At 33.7% G+C, this 22,198-nt stretch overlaps 1 protein-coding gene and 1 long non-coding RNA gene across 5 annotated transcripts; one reads left to right on the forward strand and one right to left on the reverse strand.

The window, feature by feature from the left end:
• Positions 1-961: 961 nt before the first annotated feature.
• On the reverse strand, positions 962-16,872 carry LOC115456118 (kazrin). 4 transcript variants are annotated; one of them, XM_030185019.2, is made up of 12 exons: positions 16,728-16,821; positions 15,099-15,243; positions 12,236-12,326; positions 11,099-11,295; positions 10,481-10,671; positions 9,481-9,690; positions 8,483-8,641; positions 6,673-6,796; positions 6,443-6,587; positions 4,260-4,371; positions 3,739-4,034; positions 962-2,624 (listed from the first exon to the last, which is right to left on the reverse strand). In XM_030185019.2, the coding sequence occupies exons 2-12, from the start codon at positions 15,226-15,228 to the stop codon at positions 2,480-2,482; spliced, it is 1,800 nt and encodes a 599-aa protein (XP_030040879.2). In that variant the 5' UTR covers positions 15,229-15,243; positions 16,728-16,821; the 3' UTR covers positions 962-2,479. The 4 variants fall into 4 exon arrangements, with proteins under 4 accessions (XP_030040879.2, XP_030040884.2, XP_030040880.2 ...); XM_030185024.2 differs by having other exon boundaries at positions 963-2,624; positions 9,481-9,669; positions 15,099-15,237; positions 16,728-16,872; XM_030185020.2 differs by having other exon boundaries at positions 963-2,624; positions 15,099-15,237; positions 16,728-16,872.
• A 3,742-nt stretch (positions 16,873-20,614) lies between these two features.
• On the forward strand, positions 20,615-21,959 carry LOC119189342. The gene is made up of 2 exons (XR_005112351.1): positions 20,615-21,279; positions 21,369-21,959. It is a non-coding gene; the product is annotated as an uncharacterized LOC119189342 (long non-coding RNA).
• Positions 21,960-22,198: the final 239 nt, after the last annotated feature.

Consider the following 22,198-nt stretch of genomic DNA (forward strand, 5'->3'; position numbering starts at 1 on the left):
ACTATTTTGAAACTTTTTATTTTTGTACTTAAAATAAGATAAAGTAAAAAGAACATACATAGCTTTGGAATCTACGCTTAGTCTTTAATTATGCTCAATTCCTAATATCAATTTTTTGAAAAAAATATATACAGTCTTAATTTGCCCTGGGGATAGAAAAAAAACATTTTGTGATACTATCACGGCGGTTCAGGACTTTCGAAAAAAAAAACTTAAATCTCATTGTATGAAACAACACTATAAGGGAACATTGGGCGGGCCTTCGTAAAACTTACATGTATTTTACAGGTATGTGACTGCTTTATAATTTTGACCAGTTACATGACCAGTTTTAGCCACTGTCAATTTTATAATAGTGTATTTAAGTGTGCTATAATCTTTCTAAATCTATTTTGCATTTTTTTTTATATAAACCTGTGTATACGTAGCAAGTAATCTTTATTATGTGATTATAGTACTCAGAATAAAAACCCTATCAAGATTACCAAACATTTATGTGTTAAAACATCAAAAGAATTCCTTTATATCCTCCGTCGTCTTACCTAAGATTTTGAGGCGGTTTCGTTTATCGAAACCCTCTTACTTCAAAATTACCTGTGAAATAAATAGTGACCTACTTCAGAACATAGAAGAGTGTATTCTTCTCTTGTTACGGTTTTGCGAATCAATAAATTAAGTTATTTGTTATAATGTACTAATTAAATACTATTTTATCTCACTTAATAGCAAAGGAGACCCATGCCCTACTGTGGAACAGTAAGTTAGTTTTTTGTTTTAAATCAGCTTGATAATTTTTCTTTAGCGGACGGATACAGCTGCGTTCTGCAGTAGATGGAAAAATATTGATGGATTGATTGATTTTTGGTAGCAGAAATAAAAGTCGTTATGTTGACCATGTTTTTTATTTTTGTTGCCTCCATAAAATATGTAACTAAACAATAATTTAAACAATATCCACAAACTAAAACAATCATAAAATAACAACAAAGTAAAGGAACTCTAACAATATTTCAAATAAATAAAAACAAAATATAAACTCTAAGCTCGATGGGAATGTATTTGGTAGTTACATACTATTACAGTTTTGTTACATATCTAAGAGGTTTATTTACGAAGCGTGAGAATATCATTATCACAGTGTCTGGCAATAAATACAGCAGATTACATTGAATATTGAAAATATTTCCATTTAAATAAGTTACATCAATAAAAGCATATCACGAGTGAAAATATAAAACACTCAAAAAATCTTTCGTAAATGGAATAGAGATCATAAGATTGTCAACTTATATTCAGTCTATATTGGTTTCAAATAATTGCTTTGGAAGTTACGATATGCGATATTGTACATAATTCAATAAAATGGTCTCTTACAAACTAGGAATATTTAAAAAGACATAATTCCAAAGGGATCCGATATTTAAACGTATGAAAGGGGATCACATCCACGTGCATTAATTCGGTAGATGATATTAAAAATACTTCTCTTGTGCAATTCATAGGCAGTATTGATAAAAATAATAAAATATTACACACATTGAATTAAACATTATTTTATCTTATTGAAACTAAGAAGGTACAAGATCAAGGTAAACACGATCGATCAAAACTTTTTTTTAATATTACCTCATTTGAAGACATTAGATCAGATTCCTAGTTTAATCTTGTACCCATTTTTTCCATCGTTTGCGGTTGCAACACCTGTTTTGCCTGCCCATCTGTGCTGGTCATAATCTACCGTCAAGTTATATATATTTTTCATCGTTATTGGTTATTTTGTTTCCGAAAGTGATAGATTTTTTAAATTCCTTATGATTGACATACACGCGAATTAATCAGTTTCAAGTGATTGTGTAAGGCCGTCTTGAATGTAGAAATTCTATTTGAGGTCCGTACTTACTTCACGAATAAGGATCTAAAATCGTTCAAATTGTACTTAATGGCTTAAACGCTTGTCTAAATTGAAAAGGATAAATTGTCTCTTCAATTATAGAGTAGAATATGGGTTCCATTATAACTACTAGTCAAAGGATTTATTGTAGCTATATATTTAGGACTTGTTATAATGATTTATCTGTTTTTACAAGAAAGGAACACATGTACTTATTTGGTATACTGATTATTGTAAGTGATTTTAAATTACAATATAATGAGGTTAATAATCATGTTCGGGAACATAAAATTCTATTAACTACATATAAAACGATTTACCACGTCTTAATATTGGAACTTAGTAAAAAACAAGAATCAAACTACACAGGATTTCGCTAACACCTACAAATAAAGGTAACCTACTGTAATAAGATTTTTATTACATTATTTAGGTACTCTCTCACTGATTGGAACTAGAGATCACATTCATATCTGCCATTACAATTTCTGTATCGTCATTGGTATTGCTAATCAAAGGCTATCCTGCAAACTGACCATTGTAAGTCACGTAAGCCAGGATAGACAGTAGTCGCATTGCGTCGAACATTTAAACGGAGGTTTTGCTGCACGCATTGATGTCACCGATGCTTTTCACTCGCCTGTGTTTCTTCTGCTTCAGTGCCGAATCGTCAAGTGACTTGGCTGGAAGAGGCGAGCTCACTCTATGCGCTTGGTCCGCTCTTTGGCCGTACCTTTTGACAAAATAAAAAGAAATATGCCCTATATTAGTGACGTACACGTATCGACAAACCGCCATTTTCAATAAACAATCTATCTTTTGTCGATCTATATCAAAAATGACCGATCAGAACAAGCGTTTTTGATTGACTTATTTTGATTGGTTTATTTTTTGAATCGGATTGAAGATTGAGATTGGGATCGTTTATTGTATACGGTTGTAAACAAAGGTAAATGTTTTACTCATTCAATAGTACGGTATGGTATGGTTTACTTCGAAACATGAGGGTAGCATAATTGTGACGACCAATGAGGGAGACACCGATCATCTGTCGTCAATTTGGACTCCACTTTACTTAACATCATGTGCGGTGAAGTCACTTTCCCTTTCCGTATACAAAAGCCAATACTAGGTTTCTTTGGTGCAAATGATCTATGTTTTTGGTAAATATTCGAAATTTAAAACATATTCTAGCAATAACAAGGGATTTACGTTCATAGTTTTCAGCTAAAATATTATTGATGCGTTCTGATCTGGCTTTCAATATAACACGGCACGCTTCATGGCCCGTTGCGCCGATTGCTTTGTTGTTAATAGTTTATACCATACAGCAACGTGCGAATATTATTTTAATGGACGAGTAACATTTATACATCTAAATTGTAAATATAGTTATAGGATTTTTAGTAAGGTAATACAATTATGAATTTAAATTTTTAAATTTAAATACTTAGTAAACTAATTAAACATCTGCGAAATATTTCCGAAGATTCAAAATACATAAAAAAACCTTAGATGTCACTAAATCCCATTTATGCATCCTTTATTACAACTTTGTACGTGGATCCCTCCTAGCCGCATTCCGGTCACGGCGGCCAATCTCAACTGAGATCAACCAGGTACACAGGAGATATTATAGTGGACAAGTGTGTGCTCAGTACACAGGTGCACTCTCTGTTCTTTCACTCACATCGTCCGAAGAGAAGGCAATCCTAAATGACCGTATAGAAAGCAGTAATTTTTAAGATGGAAAAAGTCAGATACAATTATTTCTGGCCCGACCCTGGATTCAAACCTAGGATTTCAGCACGATAGTCGTACTCGTACGGCGTACACTTTACACGTACCTATGTGTTATGCCAGCATTCTCCTTGATGTCATTCAGTCTCTGCATGCTATCCCTGGTGGATACGCTGGACTGGGAATACAAGCTCAGTGGAGTGTAGATCGGCTCATACTCCTGCAGGGTCGGTGGTGGGGCATACTGCATGCTCAGTTGGGAGAGCGTTCTCACAGCTATTGGTGGTGAGTAGGAATAAGGCTGGGTTCCCAGACTGACCACGCTAGAACTTTCACTTGAACTGGATGGTGAGGTCCGTTCGTGTTTCGGTTTGAGGACACCTAGTGCCCTAGTTATGGAGCCCTGTGAAAAGATAAGTTTGGATTACGATTATAATAAGACAATCATAAAATTAATTATGATAGATATATTTTTTAAAGAAATTCTGTATTAGAAATATAACTTCGTAATAAAATTTGTCTCTATTTCTGTGATTTATAGCAGTGATAATTATTGAAACGCTCTATAACAATAGCACGCAATAAATTACCTAGAAATGTCTTTAACAATTCTCTCAAACCAACTTACTCGTAAGCTATGTCTCCTTGAATCGCCACTTAAATCGATTCCTGGTAATCCCGTTGCAACCGATCTCGAGAATGGCCTTCCCAACATTCTAATTTGGTGGCCGAACATATTCCTGGAAGTGAATTAATTACTCATTTTACTACAAAGGGAAACGGGTACAAATTTGAGATTTACGTAAGCCAGGCAGAGCATAGATTGCTTTTACACATTATAATACACGTATAATTCTCAAATTTGCACTATTCATCTCTTCATGAGTATCTGCTAACACAAAAAGCTCACATGCAAATTCTTTAATGTTTAGAATTGCTTCAATTTGGAGCTTAGCATCGTATCTCATTTATTCCCATCTGCATAATTCATTTTTACAATCTCCGGAAGCTAAAGTGAGACAGCCCAAGTGGCTCGGTTAGTTAAAATTCTGCATAGACATCAAAAGCATGATGCACGTTGCTGGAAATCATACGAATCATGCTAATTGTGTACGAATATGATTACAAATAAAAATAGTAACATGAGAAGACACTTATGAATGGGTGACAAGGGATAGTACTGCATCGACCACAACGCTAAAGCTTCGTGTATACGTACAATTTACAGTAAAAGCGCTCAGTACTCTTCCTTGTTTGAGGTTCAACATAACGATAATCAAAATATTGAAACTAAATCAGACAAGCACGATATGTCAATATGTTTAAAATCATGTCACAAAATAAAACTCAAAGTTACATGGAAGGAGAAAAATGTGGACAGAGTCTGAGTATAGTGCGATCTAATGATGATCAGAGAGGCATTCATGATGTATCGATAAAATGATCTTTACCGTTCTGTCTCGACGCAAGGATCGCCAAGTTAGGGGTGATGAATAATAAAATAAACTGACTCGACGTCCCTTAGCTTTATCTTTTTCATGAGGATTTATTCACATTAATAGGTATTTCATTTGATATTATTACAGATGAACCTAATATACAATGTACTCAACTTTACAGGATCAATGTATACAAGTCAAAAACATAGTTATCTTACAATATTGTTATAGTTCTAAAGCTATTGTGAATGGTTCCGTGTTTACACCTAAGGATATTCAATTCATTTGCGATTATTTTAAAATCTTCAATATTACAAATATTTCATTTTCCGAGAGAAATTGAAACAGATTTTACCAATTATTAATGTAAGTATGCAGATAACGGGATATTATTTACCCCCTATGATAACACGAAGCATTTCATGCTTTTACGTTAATATAACTAAGTTGTATACATATTTTACTAATTATATCAAATCGATAGATCTCGAATAAACATTAACGTGACGAGTAATCTACGCAAGGTCGGGACTCTAGAGGGTCACAATGTTCAACGTTGAATCTAACACTGACGAAGGCGAAGGTACAGAAAACGTTCGTGAATACTTTAGATCGCTTTTCTTTTAGGTTCTTTCCTTACCAATCATGATTCTACAGTAACTTATCAGTCTTCACCGCTCATAAAATTTTCGATCATAAAAGTTTCAAAAACGAGCGCGTTTCGACGGTAGATAGGTACAAAAATTATATTTTGCAAAGTAAAGTATTTTGTGTAAAAATAGCTACTTTACAAACATTTGATACAAGAAATTTTACATAGATACAGGTTTTTGTAAACGGGTACCGAAGCGACAATTTATTTTTTGAATGAAAGTTTTTTAATTTTTGCGGGTTTATCTTTGTTTTGTGGACAACATGGATGCTCGGGCAGCCTCCACTTGCAGTTCTTCCACCTGGCAAAATATCGTATACCTGCAGGATTGCACCTCACATTATAATCAACTACAGCTGGCTCACATACGGGGGCTATCTCTGGACTCTGCTCAATAATTCACATCTATACATGCAGTGCGCACATCATTCACTTTCAACACATCACTGATTGGCGATTTTACTGCACATTCATACGTTATTATCGAGACATATGTATATAATATGGTGTAATGAAATAGGACTTTATCATCACATCCACTTGTGCTTTTGTCATCAACAAATTCTATATCAAAAATATTGAATGTGGACGTTACAGAAAACATAATATTTGCGATGCAAAATTCGTCGCCTTAATATGTTTACTGAGCTATGATTCGGAAATAACTGAAGCAAATATTACATTTTCGATGAATGAGGAGTCAACAAAATATTTACTTACCTCGCTGGGATAACGAGAGCGTCAAATTCCGCTACTAAGTGTCTCCTGATTATGCTCTTAGAGGGCGGTATGCCGAGAGCCGTCGCCATTGTTTCTCCCGTAAACGATGGCTCTAGAACCACTAGACCACCGTGCACTCCGCTGTCTATTGTAACATCAACATTACGTTAATTGAAAATGGCCTGTATACACAGAAACAAACCAACGTCAACAATAGAGTATACTAAAACCTTTTAAATTATCAGCAAATTCTCCTAAATCAATATTGTGAGCCCATCGCATGAACCTTTGATTGGTCCACACCAACGGGTCCGCATCGACGTTCTCGCATTGGTGCCGTCTCACGGCCAAAGCCTAAAATAAACAAACCTTTTGTAAACATCTAACGAAGATGGATTTCGGACATGACGTCGCTTACAATGTTCACAATGAGAAAATAACAAACGAGATGCGACAGGTTTTTAGTCAACTGTACAATATCAAAGAAAAATGTTGATGATTAATGTGTTTACATTAAAGAGGGTAACAGCCGCAGCACTAAATGAAACATTTTACACCGTCCCTACTGATAAAAGCTCATTTGCTTCCGCCCCTTATCTTAGGTCTTTTATCGAAACGGAACGTAAAAGGGATTCCTCATTATAGCCGCCATATTTTTGTTAAAAAAATCGAAGCTTTCATATTTTCTCATTGTGTGTTAGTGTTCGAAAATATATTTATCCAACAGTCATGATAAGATGTCTATTATTTGATCAATCATGTTGGAACATTACTCTCTGTTGAAAAGAGATTTATGGCAGTCTAAAAGTATCTAAGAACAGTGACTATATTCTAAATAAATTCGTTTATAATTACGAAATAATAATAACATCTATTAATTCCATAGAATAAAGGTCCAGTTTCTAAATATTCAAGTTCTCTTTTATAGACTAAAATGAGAGATAAGTACAACATATTAATATTTTAGTCCAACAAACTTGTACTAATGGGAGTTTAACTGTAAATACTGCTGTGTGCATTTGCATTAATAGTGTATATAATCCGGCATTATCGTAGTTTAACTAAGAAGTGTTGAATCATATTTCGATGAATATTCAAATTCCTGCAACGCTCAATTATAAACATGAATTGGTAATTTGCATGTATGCAGTAGTTTACAACAATTCAAACACTGAAATACATTTAAATAAAATTTTATTTTAGTTCCTATTTGGTTGATCTAAATTATTATTCTTAATGGATTACAAACTCAGATGTAGATATTCTCCGCGCATAAAACTTGCAAACTTTATTTTACACTAAATGTTACACACGAATGTATTTTTAAAATGTAGATTTAGAAATCTCATTAAAATAAACTTTATTTTGCATTTTAATGTATGCTTTGCGCCACACAATGTTACAGTTTGTTCATTATATTATCATACATCTGGGTAATAAAGAGTATTACTACATTCTCTTCTTTATAAAAGCTTTTATGTAATTTGCGTCGTTTGTATACAATTAAATTGAAATTCTTGTGCATTAAGAATATAATTGATTTCTTGGTTCCTTTGAAATTTTCTATTTATTTACGTCAGGTTATGTGATTACGGTGAGCATATTGTTTCGTAGAACAAAAAGCAAATAGTAATTACGTAAAGGATTTTCTTTCATTCCATAATCATTTTAAAATAGAATGCAGATATTTTTTTTAACAAGCTTTGTTTTTCTGAAATAAAAGATTTAAATACAAAATCCTAGTTTGTTACGTAAATTTTTTATACCAACGTTTAATATATCAGTTTTTTTGTTTAATGAATTTTACGAATATGTTCTAATGTATTTAAAGAATCTAAATGTATTTAAAGTATAATGATCTTCATACTGGCCTCTGCAACTCATAATATCGAGAAATAATATATTGTAGACGCTGCTGTATTTTATAAGTGCGGTGTGGACATAACCTATTTAAATTAAGCAGAATGGAACGTAGCCATCGATCAAAGTCTATAAGAGGCAATATCTAGAAAACTGAACAGAAATTATTAACATACTTACTTGTCTATCGTACTTCATTATCCTGAGCAGGTGTATGCCGTGGACGATCGATGCTTGGTGGAATTTCCTTGTCACACCAAGATATTTCTCCAGCTCTTTCTTGCTGATCGTGTCGAGCATACGCGCGTCCACCAAGTTCGCCAAGAATGATTCCGCGTACTGTTGATTTATTACCATCTTATTCCGACGTTTAAGCGTAATGACTTTATTGAGAACCCCAAACAATATTCTTCTATTATATTTAAAGGTTTCAGCGTCATTAATTACGTTTAGATCAATCACTTAGTTGTCTCGTAAGTCGCAAGTTTAATCCGGACCGCATTAATGATATTGGCCGCTGTAGTTAACTTGGAAGTAATAAGTCTAAGAACCTCATGTGTTTGAAGTTGGATTCCGGCTTGAGGGGAGTTGTAATTAACTGTTATCTGCCGTTTCCCCGACATCGACGAAGCAATTTTCTGACCCTAGCACATTTATTCTATTGCATTTTCGAGAAAAGAAATCACATTATTCCCAAAGAGGACTCCGGGCTGCATTTAATCACGTAATTTAATCACAACTCGACAGAGATTCAGCGGATGATTTGTGAAGATAATATAATTTTAGGAATTACATCACAATGTTATTCATGTATCATATGTGAATCAATTCAAGGGACTAGCAAACATTATAAATTAAGCGATAATTGATCACCAAGAAAAGATGTGGGAAATTATAAGAATGATACAAATCTGCCAAAAGTTGTTAAAAGATTTTTAATATTGGATACCGAGTTTGCTAAATCTCCTATGAAAGTAAATATTAATAAAGTTTTATTTAATAAATGTTGTATAACAACAATAAGAGCTGACCTAGATACAAATGTATTGTTATTTATTTAATGGCAGTTAACTTATTAAAAGCTCGAACGATATGGATCATACAATACAACGCAGACTTATTTAAACTCTAAGGTTTACCCCTTTAACCTGTAATAGAATCCAATAGTACAAACTTACCTGGGACAAGCCTAAGTCCGGTAACCACTCAGCTGCGACCCACGCATGCGTCAATTGCCCAATACTAGGATTTCTGACGAGGTCAGGCCTCCGCCGTTCCTCTATCGCGAGCCGCAGCTTCTTGCGGTGCATGGGCTGCGATATCCCGAGGCCCACCTCCAGGTCCGCGTCCGACAGCTCGAGCAGAACCTGCCCATTCAAAGCACGGATCTAGAAACAACGAGAACACAATATTTGACGCTTCTATTGCGTCAATCGCTACATAACTACTATATGTTCAGGTTGTTCGTACTGTATACAAATGAATGATGATACGAGCAAGCCGCTCGCCTGATGGTTAGCGACCGCCCATTAACAGTAATACCACCCGAACTTTGATTTACAAAGCACTGTGTGGAATTGCACTGATAAATTAGATGTCAAGACCATTTGCATTACGAGGCTCACTAATTACATGGGTTATAATAAAAAAACGGATATACACGGATTGTTGAAAACAAACGGTTATTACATTTCATTGTTACGATTTCATATTCGTTGTACAATTCTTATCGTTTCGAATATTTCAAGCTTTACGATACGCGAAGTATAAATCAAATGTTACCATTCTCCGTATACAAAAGATACGCAAAATTGTATGGTACAATTTCGTACTGGCTCTAATTTCCATATAGATGTAATGAAATAAACATTTTCCCGGTAATTAATGGACGCGGATGTAAGGGTTTTTGAGTTAAATTGAATTCCGAGAAATCAACAGATCCGACTTTCATTATCGATTTTGATTTAACTTTAAGTATCTGAGAAAATTATTTGAATACACGTTTCAATACCATGGTTTAAAATAACAAATTTTTCAACACTCATTGTACCAGGACCAACCTAAATGTAACGTGAATTGTCATTCGCATTAATTAGTTTCCTTACAAATGTTTATTCTATTTTCACGATTTCGCCAAGAAACGACTACCAAACCACACCTTATAAAGGTTATTCATACCTTGCCACTTTTTACGTTGTCAGCAACAGCAGCAGCATATTGTGGCATGCCAAGCGCCAGTTCTAGCCAGGCTATGATGGCGGGCGCCCTCCATCTAGCCAGGGGAAGAGAGGCAGCTTCGCGAAGAGCTGCTTCACTGCCGAGCGGCGACCAAGCGCGGGTCGTATTGCCCGTAGCAGCATACACTGGTTCTAAACGACATATAATATATTTTATGACTAGCTAATCTTCTTTTATGTATTTTTTTATCTTTTTTCTTCTGTTCTTATACCACTCTAATAGCAGACTAGCCATATACCAGACTTCATATCTCTCTATGAGATCCAATACCAAAGTTTTAATTCACATTTCTTAGATTCTTAATAGGTATCTTTCAGTGCCTACATTATTTAGTGTAATTCTAAAACATTGTACTTACTACTTGAATCTGTCACCCAAAAACTTAATAATATACAATATATTATAACTTGTTTTAGTTACAATTGTATTCAACATCTCTTTCAGGAAAATATTACCTAGTTTAATGGTTCACCCATTTCACCAGCTACTTGAACGGATATAATAACATCAGCGATTAAAGTAAAAGCTAAAAGCATTATAAACTACGAGATTAATTACCGCTTTCATGGCCGCTGACGACTGCGCTGCCGGACTTAGTGCGGTGTCTGCTGCGGGCAAAGACGCGCGATATGGAGCCCCAAGCTGAGCCCCTGCCGCGCGCCCCCTTGCTCCCCGAGCCACCGCCGGAGCGCCCCCGCATGCCCCCCAGCAGGGCCGCCTCGCACTCGCCCGGACTAGACAGCTGCTCCACAGATCTGATCCGCCGTGGACATTATTAATTTTAATGTAAATAGAATGACAGAGAAAAAAAATGTAAAAGGAACTCGCTCCCTCGATGCCGTTTTGATTTTGTCTTTTTCCGTATATAATGGACTGCTCAAATAAATTATTTATCCCCCGAAGGTTTGTGATTCTTATCTTTATTGCGTTTCATAAATAAACTTAGAGATTTATTGTAACTGTAATTCACGTCTTTATTACAGGCTGAAACGTTTTCGTGGCCAATCAGCGATATTTAATTAATCAAAGGGATAAACCCATTTCCGGCCCAGTAGCCGTAGAATTTATGTCATTTTGATCGTTAAAAATAATTGATCCATTTTCGTAGCATTTTCTTTTTAAATTATGGTTCTACCACGCTATTGCCTGTCAAAATATTTTATTAATAATTGTCTCTTAGACAGCGGGTTTAGTGGAGCTCGTGTTTGTTCTTATAACAATATTGATTTTAATTTCGAGTTTTATATCATTAGTTACGATGCTTATAGACTGGTGAATAAAAGTAAGCCTTTAAAGAAATAAATCCCTTATTAGTTGGTATTAATAGTACTACAAGTAACTAGTTTACTACGCTAAGTAAATTTTCCCCGTCAAATCTAAAGCAGAGCGACCAAATACAATAGTCACCCTATTTCCTATTCCCAAATGCAATCAAATGAGTACTATTTGCATTAACTGTCGAATAACATTTACTTGAATATTCAAGTATTAATATTAATGATTAGGGTAATGTTAATATTTTTATTATTACAAATTGTGGGCAATTTTATAACAAGTTCAACGGGCCGGACGCTCGCGCCAGTCAACAAATATGCGTCTGACTGTGGAGTTGTCGTTTCATTGCTCGTCCTTGACTTCTAGTTGTTTCTTAAACAGTTTATTTAGAATTAAATATAAATTGATAGAAAATATCACCTGGATAAGGAGCCGGCGTCTATAGATCGTGTGAAGGGCGAAGCGCTGTTGTGAGGCGACACTGTAGGGCTGCAGTCTCGTGGGGTACTGACTATGAAACAGAATATTTAGGGCTTATTTTCCATCAGATACAAGTTATACTGGAGTTACATTACAATATAAAAAAAATATTTCAATGAAATAAATTATTTGATTGAATTGTCTAACTTTTTTATCCAGTCAGGTAAGTAATATATATTTTTTTAATAAGTATCGAAAAATCATGTCTAAATGTTATGTCAAACTAAACTGTCAACTTATACTAAACACTTTGTTTTAGATATAGTCCATTGAAAAGTTACATTTGGGGTTGCGTTTTTTAGAGGACGCAATTTTATTTTTTTGAAGTGTAGGGGGGGTCAGTCTAAAGCTAAAACCAAGTTTGTGAGGTCGCCACCCTTGTCCCACGGCCGCCATCTTGAAAATAAGGGTTGAAATGGTTTTTACGATGTATCTCTTAAACTATTTATCTGACAAAAAAAAAAGTATAAACAGGAGGTTAGAAATAATAATAATAATAGCAGGCAGATTTGCTTTTGTTCCCTAATGGTCCCTTGGGTATTTGGGTATTAATGAGAGTACAAAAAAAGTATTATGAACCTTATAAACACACGTTCTGATGACGTTGCAATGGACATTGGTTAACATTGAATTTCTTAACATTTTCGCTCATAACTTTTTATTTATAGTTCTACGACAAAAGTTACTAGACCAAAGTTGTAGAGAATTTAATTTGCAACAAACAATGTTTATAATTTTTTTGTCAGATAAATAGTTTAAGAGATACATCGTAAAAACCATTTCAACCCCTATTTTCAAGATGGCGGCCGTGGGACAAGGGTGGCGACCCCACAAACTTGGTTTTAGCTTTAGACTGACCCCCTACACTTCAAAAAAATAAAATTGCGTCCTCTAAAAAACGCAAGGTAAGGCCTAAAAAGTGTAACATTTCAATGGACTAATATTTTGTATAATAAATTCGTACTAAGTAAGGTCTATATGGGATACGTTTTCTTATGTATTTAGTTCACATTTCTAATTGTATTTACATATGTTCACAATATTATTTTTTTAAAAACCGTGGTATTGTTCTTCCGATTATAAATCCATTAAAAACCCAGAGCCATAGTTAGATAACTTTATACAAATACAATCGCTAAAGGAACACAAAATGTATGAGTATAACATATCCTATCGATAACTCTGATCGATCGATAACTAGAAAATGACATCATTGTCATACATAACGATAGCGTTAACGATTACAGAAAGCGATTTTGGCTGAGGGACCTGAAATGGTTACTTAATATCTCCCATCCAATCATCATCCCAGGGGAAGTACCAAATAAATTATACCAACTAAGATTATAATCTTAGTCGTGAAATAATAGTTTACTCTAAATGGCCAATTCGGTTCGGTATTTTTGTTTTTAAAAGCCCTCTGAAAATGTTATTAATTGAACGTTTAATGGAAACAGTTTAAATGCAAACAAAATAAACAATTTAGAGCGGGCTAAAATTGTACCAATTAATCAAATTGGCGTTTTACAGTTTACAAAAAATATGTAGATGTTTTGATTGATCGAAATTGAATTCGTTTTTGACATAATAAAATATAAGTGCCTTATTATTTAACTGGGTTAAATGAGTTAACAGTTTTAAACATCTTTACTTTTAGAATTTTTTATTTCAAAATATCCTCCGGCAATTTTCAATATATATAATCATCTAAATATTACTTTGTCTTTATAATAGACACGTATATGATTTTATGTGTTAAAACAAATATTAATATACTCTACGAAAGACTTAAGGCATGTAAATTAGGTAACCTTATATAAGCTTGGAGAATATTGTTATATTCATAACCTAACTCGAACAATATTGTTTGCCTTTAAATCTTCTGTTGAAGGTCGGGGAAATGTGAAAGGTTATCTGGTTCTACCTACATGTTCGTACGTTATAACCCGGTAAAATTACGAATGTACTTTCTTAGAGGTATTTTAAAAAATAAATAACACATTTTATGAGATTTATGCTTACGGACTTAATGAACTACATTTTGCTGTAACTCGGCGAATATTGAGCAACGTTGTTTAATATAAAACATTAAAATATAAAAATAAAGTTCATGTTCTAAGGTATACAATCTTCAGCTTAATTTACGTAGATTATATCAAATCAGGTTGGCTTTATAAAGATAATTGACACACAGTAAACGTTTGAGCCGCGGATCAAAAAAATAACTGGACGGTGTATTTATTTAAACTTTAAAATTTCTTACTTAAATATTACATAATACTTTATGTATTTAATAATAGTATGCAAAGGAAAGATATTATGTGAACAGTAAGAGAATAATTTAACTAATAGTTTCGAAGTCAACACCTAACAAAGTCTTTATTGCACATAATAAATGTAATAAGACCTGTTTATTTCAAAAAGCTTCTTTTTTAAGGAATTATTTTAGCATACAAAAATAAAAAATATCCTATTAGAATAATTGAACAGTTTTTAGCTTTTAAGTAAAAAGAACAAACACACATCACCCCCAAAGAGGACCTACTTTTCATCAAATATGTTCCATCCCATCATGTGATAGAGAGCTAGCCTATCGTCATATCAGGCAGAAATTGCAGACACCGGGCTAATAGTGAGCAAAAAAATCCAAACGTCAATTTACCCGATCCAGGATTCAAACTCGGGATCTCAGAGTTTTTACCGCGCACGAGTACAACTACGTCGCCGAGCCAGTCACTCGGTATCTATTATCGACACCTATAGTCCATTTCCTCAAATCGATCGTCAATTGCCGTCTACTCACGTTGATAGATGTGATGGGGCCGACGACACGAGCGACGCTGCGTCGGTATCGTACGCGTCGATGGTCGGCGGGGCGCCTTCCGCGGTAGAGTCGGATAAGTTGCCGCCGCACACCGACGTCGCTCCCCCATCGCTGCTACCTGTTACTAACACTTACAAGTTTATGTATACTGTAATAAAGTCGTTTATAGGATGGCAAGGTTAATGGCCTGACTTGCATAGTTACTACACTGGACAGCAAAGTTATTACACTGGCTAATAAAATAACTACACTGGTAAGTAAAGCATGACAATGTAAGCCAATGAGAGTTGCGTCTTCCGATAAACGCCATTTATACCGGCCTAGTTCCCTTGTTGTTGGGTTTACGAACTGGTATGCATCTCATGGGAAAGAGCCGTTATAATAGTTTTTATGCATGACATTTGTGCCACCTAATTGCAATGATTCCTACGAAATATGCTCCAAGCTCTTTTACCAGTAAAAGCATTTAAGTCAGTCTTTCGTACGCTTTTGGGTTCAAGTCAGTCACGGTAGTGCAAAATGGTTTATTTCAAAGGTAACTGGCATGTTAGGTAAGTATATTTTCCCGCTTAATAGTTCGTTGACATAGACTGCAGACTAAACATTCTCAACAGAATCGATTAATTTTAACCACTGAATCACACGGGAGCCGGTACCTAAGCCTTTCAATGTTTGGGCAACGTTATACATCAAAATAACTACCACTACATATATTAGTATATTTCATAAGACCTAAAATGTGGAATTTAGGTTTCGCCTTTTGCAATTTAAATTTACTGTTTAAATTATCACTTCATACATATATAAAGCTGGCACTAAAAAACATTTCATAATAAAACAGAACTTAAAAAGTAAACTGTTTATTCCATTTTAATAAATTGAACGGATGAATGCGTCTGTAAACAACGCCATTATTAAAACACGAAGAGTTCCTCGATATACTTGTATTTTGCAATAACCTTCACATTATTAATATGAGCAGAAATACAAACATTCAATAATCAGGAGGTTAAATGTAATGTATTTCTAAGAGAACTGTTTATAATGTAAAACGAGTTCTATTAGATTTCAATATGCACATATTTTTTGTATGGTTTTCCGTTTTATTAGCATATTAAGTTTGATTATTAAATAATGTAGTCAATAATCAAATTTCAAACGTAATGGAAACATAATATATACTTTCAACATCAAACGTTGTAGCCCTTTTTATGCACATTGTTCATGTGAAGGATTGTTAGATTTGGCATGATTAAAGTTCATATTATAGATGTAAGAGGTACAGATAAATAAAATTTATTTAATATGTTTTACAAATATATTAAAATTAATCAACAACCACTGGATGACTACTAATATTAATTAGCTTCTGATGTGTGGAACTACAAATAATTCAAATAGGCTTTTTCTGTAACAATTTTCTCATTGATTCAAAAACGCATTGTAAGATCCCGTTATAAAAGCATCACTTAAAACCGACTGATACAGCTTTATATCACTAAACTTTTAAAAAGAATTCGCTGTACAAAACAAACCAATTCGAATTTCCATAAAAATGGCTCCGCAGTTAACATGTTAAATTTACGTTCAACATTATCCTTTTTTTACCTCTGACACCGGAATCCGCGCTGCAGCTGCCCCTGTCACCCATTAATCCAGAAGGGCCGCCCAATAACATGGGAGGTCCAATGCCGAGGGAAACCACGCTCTCGCCCTCTGATAAACAACCGGCCGCCTGGAGTTGTCTTCTCGCCTTATAAAGAAGATATTTGTTTATTTTTCACTGTATTACAAATTCCAATGACAATAAAAAGGTCTGTATTCAATGGTAAAATTTATAGTCATGTAATTTCAATAATGGTGCTAGCGTTTGTTTTCAATATAACTGCCGTTGCATTGGTTGATTACAGTAAATATATTATAAAGTTACAAAATAAAATAAGTTAATGAGGGATTAAATATTTCACAATTCATTAATATTTGCACATCAACATGATGTTTAATAACGGCCCGTAGTTTCATATTAATTTCAATAGTTAAATTGGTATTTCGGGATTGGGCCGTTCCGATTCAAGTTCCGTCGAACCGTCATGATTTTGTTTTGAAGGTTAATATTAAGCTTTCAAACGTTTGCGGTGAAATGAAAAATGGTGTAAAGTTCCGCTAGTAAGTTGAGGAAACAGTTGCGTTTAATATTACCCGCAATTTATATCAGAAGAAGCAATTTGAAATGGTAATTAACACCGCGTGGTAGTGATGGATGGGGTTGTGGTAGCCGCTGGCCTATCACGATGCCTATTCATCACAGCGGCTTCGATACGGCTTTATTCATCCTATTACTTCATCATATTACGTTATAATTCATCTCTTCTTACGGATAATAACATTTCTGTTACGAAAAGTTATTTATATTTCTTCATGAGATTTAACGTGGTTATTTAGCATGAAGATCAATTTTTGTGATGGATAGTTAATAACACAGAGATTTGGAACATTATTAGACCTTTACAATAAAGAAAACTTATTTTTTGTAAATATAGTACAATTTATTTCAACCGTGCTTTTGATATAGTTTCTAATTACACAAACATATTAAGATGCAACACAATAGTAATTAAAACAAATAAGCCGGTACACGAGGTTTATTCACCGCATTATACGTTCAAACGGCTGCAGTATCGAGCATTACAGACTTCAAAATGTAAACACCGTGGTAATACCGCGTGAGGAATCGTTTCGACTCAGCTTCGACTTCATTAAAGCAACTTTTGGAATTAAGAGTGCGCGTTTTTGAAAGTCGGCCAGTATCTGCATTTCTATCAGTTTAATATTCCGTTTGCTTTTCCGTTTGAAATATATTTTATTCAAAGAACTTATTTGATATGGAAAAATATTAAATTTTTAAAAAAAGAAATATTGGACGGTACTTTAGTACATTTTGAAGCATACAATATGTTTTTGTAAATTGAATAAAATTTCCTAGAAATAAAAAGTAATCCTGTCTAGATAAAAGTATCGTATCCAAATAAAAACCAAAGTAACAACTGTGGATGAATTAGGAATTAACATTCAGCACTCACTTTTTTTAGCTTATCATGGTGACTTATGTCTTACAAAGTTACATATTAGATTTTCATTGTAATACCAATATGAAGTACTTTCCTCAAAAAGAAAAACCATCAAAATTATTAAATTTTATATACATTTTAAATCGAGAGCGCTAAAAGAAAATAGTTTAGATACATACATACACACAGTGTCATATCTAAGATACAAGTATTTGAAATACACATAGATACAAGATACAAAATACGTATTTTCATCTTGTATCTAAAATACTTTTTTAGAAAGGATTTTGTATCTTGTATTTAAATACTTTTGTTTAGTATCTTAGTATTTTATAAATACTTTTTCTGATAAAATACTTTATAAAAAAAATAGAGATTATTTGGTTCTTGTCGTTTATAAAATAAATGCGTAGAACTGAACGAGCGGTTCTTGGACATATACTCTTGTCTGTGTAATCTGTGGTGCCGTTATTAATGTGAGGAAAAATTTATAGATAGCGACTCTTTCTTTCTACAAATTTCACCGGCTGTTATGAATAATTATGATTGATTTGAAATCAGTTATTTTTCGTATACTTTTGTGAAATTCGAGATCGCAAATATGGAAACGTAAGTTTTATTTTATTCAGCTACTTTATCTATTTTTATACTATATACTTCCGTTCGATCCGATCCGTTTTTTAAAATGTTGTGGGTACCATAACAGCGTAAAGAATATGTAACAGAACTTATCCTGACTGAAACACGAAAAATAAATCGATCTGAAAAGCAAGAATCTGAGGCTTCGGACAATGTAGAAGGTGATATTAAAAAAAAGTAAAAGGATGAATCTTATTACATGTTTTTAGAGGATTCTGATTCCTCTATTGAAAGTGGCGAAAACACGGGGTCTACTGCCAGCGCTGCTGACTTAGAAACACAGCAATACCTAAATAATAAAGACATAAGCCTAAAGAGCTTAAATACTTACCCTGCAATAAATAATCTTAAAATACATACTGTGGAACGACTCTTTTTCTTTTTGGGGGTATGATCATGAGGCCTCATCGAAGGAAAATGAGTGATAAGATGTATGAAGAGTTGGTTTTGCTTAAGTCTAACTTAAAATTAAAATATTTATTCTCGTAATCTATAATGATCATCTATAACAAACTTAAATTCAAATGTTATTTTCTTACAAAAGTATTTGTATTTTTAAAAGGTATTTATAAGATACTTATTTTGTATCTAGTCTTTCAAATACCTTTCTCGAAAGTATTTTGTATCTGGTATCTGAAATACTTAATTTAAAAGTATTTTGTATTCCAGAAACTTTGTACAGGGTATTTTGTACATCACTGCATACACAAACAATGTCTAAAAGCCATTATCCATTTTATTTCATTGGAATTATGACACTTATATCATATATCACTGTTATCGTGCAATCTTTCTTATATTTTTTTCTTCTTCTTGCTCTGAAACCCTTAAATGTTGTATACACCTGTAAAGGCATTTCATACTGTAAAAATTCCTATATATTTAAATATCGTTATATTGTATTGTGACATGTCGTTGGTGTAACTAGTAAATAAATAAATAGATAAAAATATTTAATAGCAAAACTTTGCAGTAATTGTGTAAACTCGTGTTTCGTTATAATCCCAACATTTTCTGAAACCAGAGAGAGTATCACAATACGGACAAGAACACAGAACACTGTACTAGGATTTTCTATTTTTCCTTTTGCTATAATCCCACTCAAGGTAACTTAGTGTCCATTTTAAAAGTGTATATATTTTCTATTTACTGTGCGTTTGTACTGAAACTACATCGTGAAACAACAATCCATTCTAATCCATTTGTGAAGACACCTCACTTAATATTTGATTTAGTTACATCCAACTTAAATAAATGATTTGATTTGACTCACTAGCTTTTCAACTTTGAGTTTGTCAGAACTTATAGATATTGAAATACCTACCTACATCTAGTTATACTTAGCTCCTAAAATTTTTGTTAAAATGACATTATACTACATTATTCAGATGTACTTCTTTGATATTTAATTAATTAGTTTGAGACGTACCTCGAAAAGTTGTTCCCTGGCATGCCGAAGCTGTGTGTCTCTGGCGCTCAGAGCGGCTGCGAGCTGTAAGGAACGTTCGGCTTCGTCTCTGGCGTGACGTAACAAAGCGGCTCGTTCCCGCTCACGCTCGGCTCTCTCAGCTCCTAGTGCTGATGATGCACCGCCTCTCGAACGCATCTAAACATACACAAATACTATCACGCCGATACCCTTCCAGGGATGGAGAGAGGTTATATCACACTCATATTTATTACGTCCATACCATACGTCTCCAAATTATATTATTCTTAATTTGCTGCGGTTAAGGCGATACCTCAAGGTCCATTTTCATACATTTTGTTTCGGCTTTAATCTGGGTAACTAAACAAGTATTGGCAAGTAAAGAATTTAAATTCACGTCTAGTTAGTGATTAGTTCTCGCAGTTGAAAGAAAAACGTAAAAATAATTAATAATCATGGATATTTCGGCCTTTAAAATTTCATCAAATTTGACAAGTACGTATTGTTAGTGTGAGTGACGGCTGACTGAGTATACCGGCACAAATGAGAACTATATATAAATGATTAACGCTGTCGCAGCAAAATAACCGTGAGATGGCGTTATTTATTCTTTTCAAATTGGATATATCGTAGTAGAATATACATGAATCATTTAAAAACACATCAAATATGATATGCCTTTTAAATAATTTTGTAATGGGAAAAATAGAAAATAGAAATGAGGAGAATCACTAACTTTTTATCACGACAGAGGGCGCACTGTACCTTGGCTTGACAAAACAAACGTCAAATCGTATGACGTATCACTGAGTGTTTATGAATATAATATACTTTTGTTCCAAATGCCTCAATGCAGTGCGTTAAATTGTAAAACAGAGGAATACATTTATTTCCAAAGGAAAGTAAACGTAGAAAGCAATGGGAATCTGCGTTACGTATAAAAACTTCGAAGCTAGTAGCACAGCACGATTGTGTGTTGCGCATTTTACAGAAAAAGATTATTACGGGAAAATCAATTATACAGGTGAGTCACTATAGAATTTCTATGTGATTTACCTATTTCCATTAATTTTAATTACTTCGTGCTAATTATTTTTGTTTTTATGATTTCAGGTTATGAGCTCCTTGCAAAATTTCTTAAAAAAGACAGCTGTGCTATCTGTGTTCTTCTTAACGAAGATAAAACCAGAAAATCCAGCTGCTGTGGCACATCAACAACGTATTGAACGAAGAAGTCAGTCGAGTAACAAATGTAGATGATTCACAACCATCAAGTAGCAAAGTTAACCTAATAAGTGACAGAGACAATTTACTGGAAGTTGATCATGAAGAAGCAGTCAAAACAGAAGACAACAGTGCAGTAGGATGTACATATATTATGCATGAATTTATATCTAAGGGCACTCAAGTTGATCAAGAACACAAATATGGGTTTATGAATAGATATAAAGATGATAATGCCACTATTAAGTTTTACACAGGTTTTGAATCATATAAAAATTGAATTTAGTCTACTCAGCTCTTAGTCCAGTGGTTCACAAAATAAAATATTATGGCAGCAATGTGATTATTCTTAGCAGTGATTCTAATTCTAATTTATTAGTTGGTGCAATACCTGGTAGCTTGCTGTTATATTGTTCTCAAGCATTTGCAGGATTGATAAGTGATCAGTAGGCAGTGGAACAAAGTGACCTTTTAGCAAAATGTGAAAGTGGTAGTAGTATACTGACTGACAGAGGATTTATGATACAATATATATTTCATCAGACAAAAATGTGACCATTAGGATTCCCAGTTTCTTAAAAGAAAAATTTCAGTTGCCTGGTCTTAATGTAATAAAAGATAGGAGCTTGCAAACAAAAGAGTTCATATAGAAAGAATAATAGGATTAACAAAGACAAACAAAATTTAAAAATGAATTAGACCATAACTATATCCCAATA

Source organism: Manduca sexta, chromosome 14 (genome assembly GCF_014839805.1).
Source record: "Manduca sexta isolate Smith_Timp_Sample1 chromosome 14, JHU_Msex_v1.0, whole genome shotgun sequence".
In the NCBI taxonomy this organism is placed as follows: Eukaryota; Metazoa; Arthropoda; class Insecta; order Lepidoptera; family Sphingidae; genus Manduca; species Manduca sexta.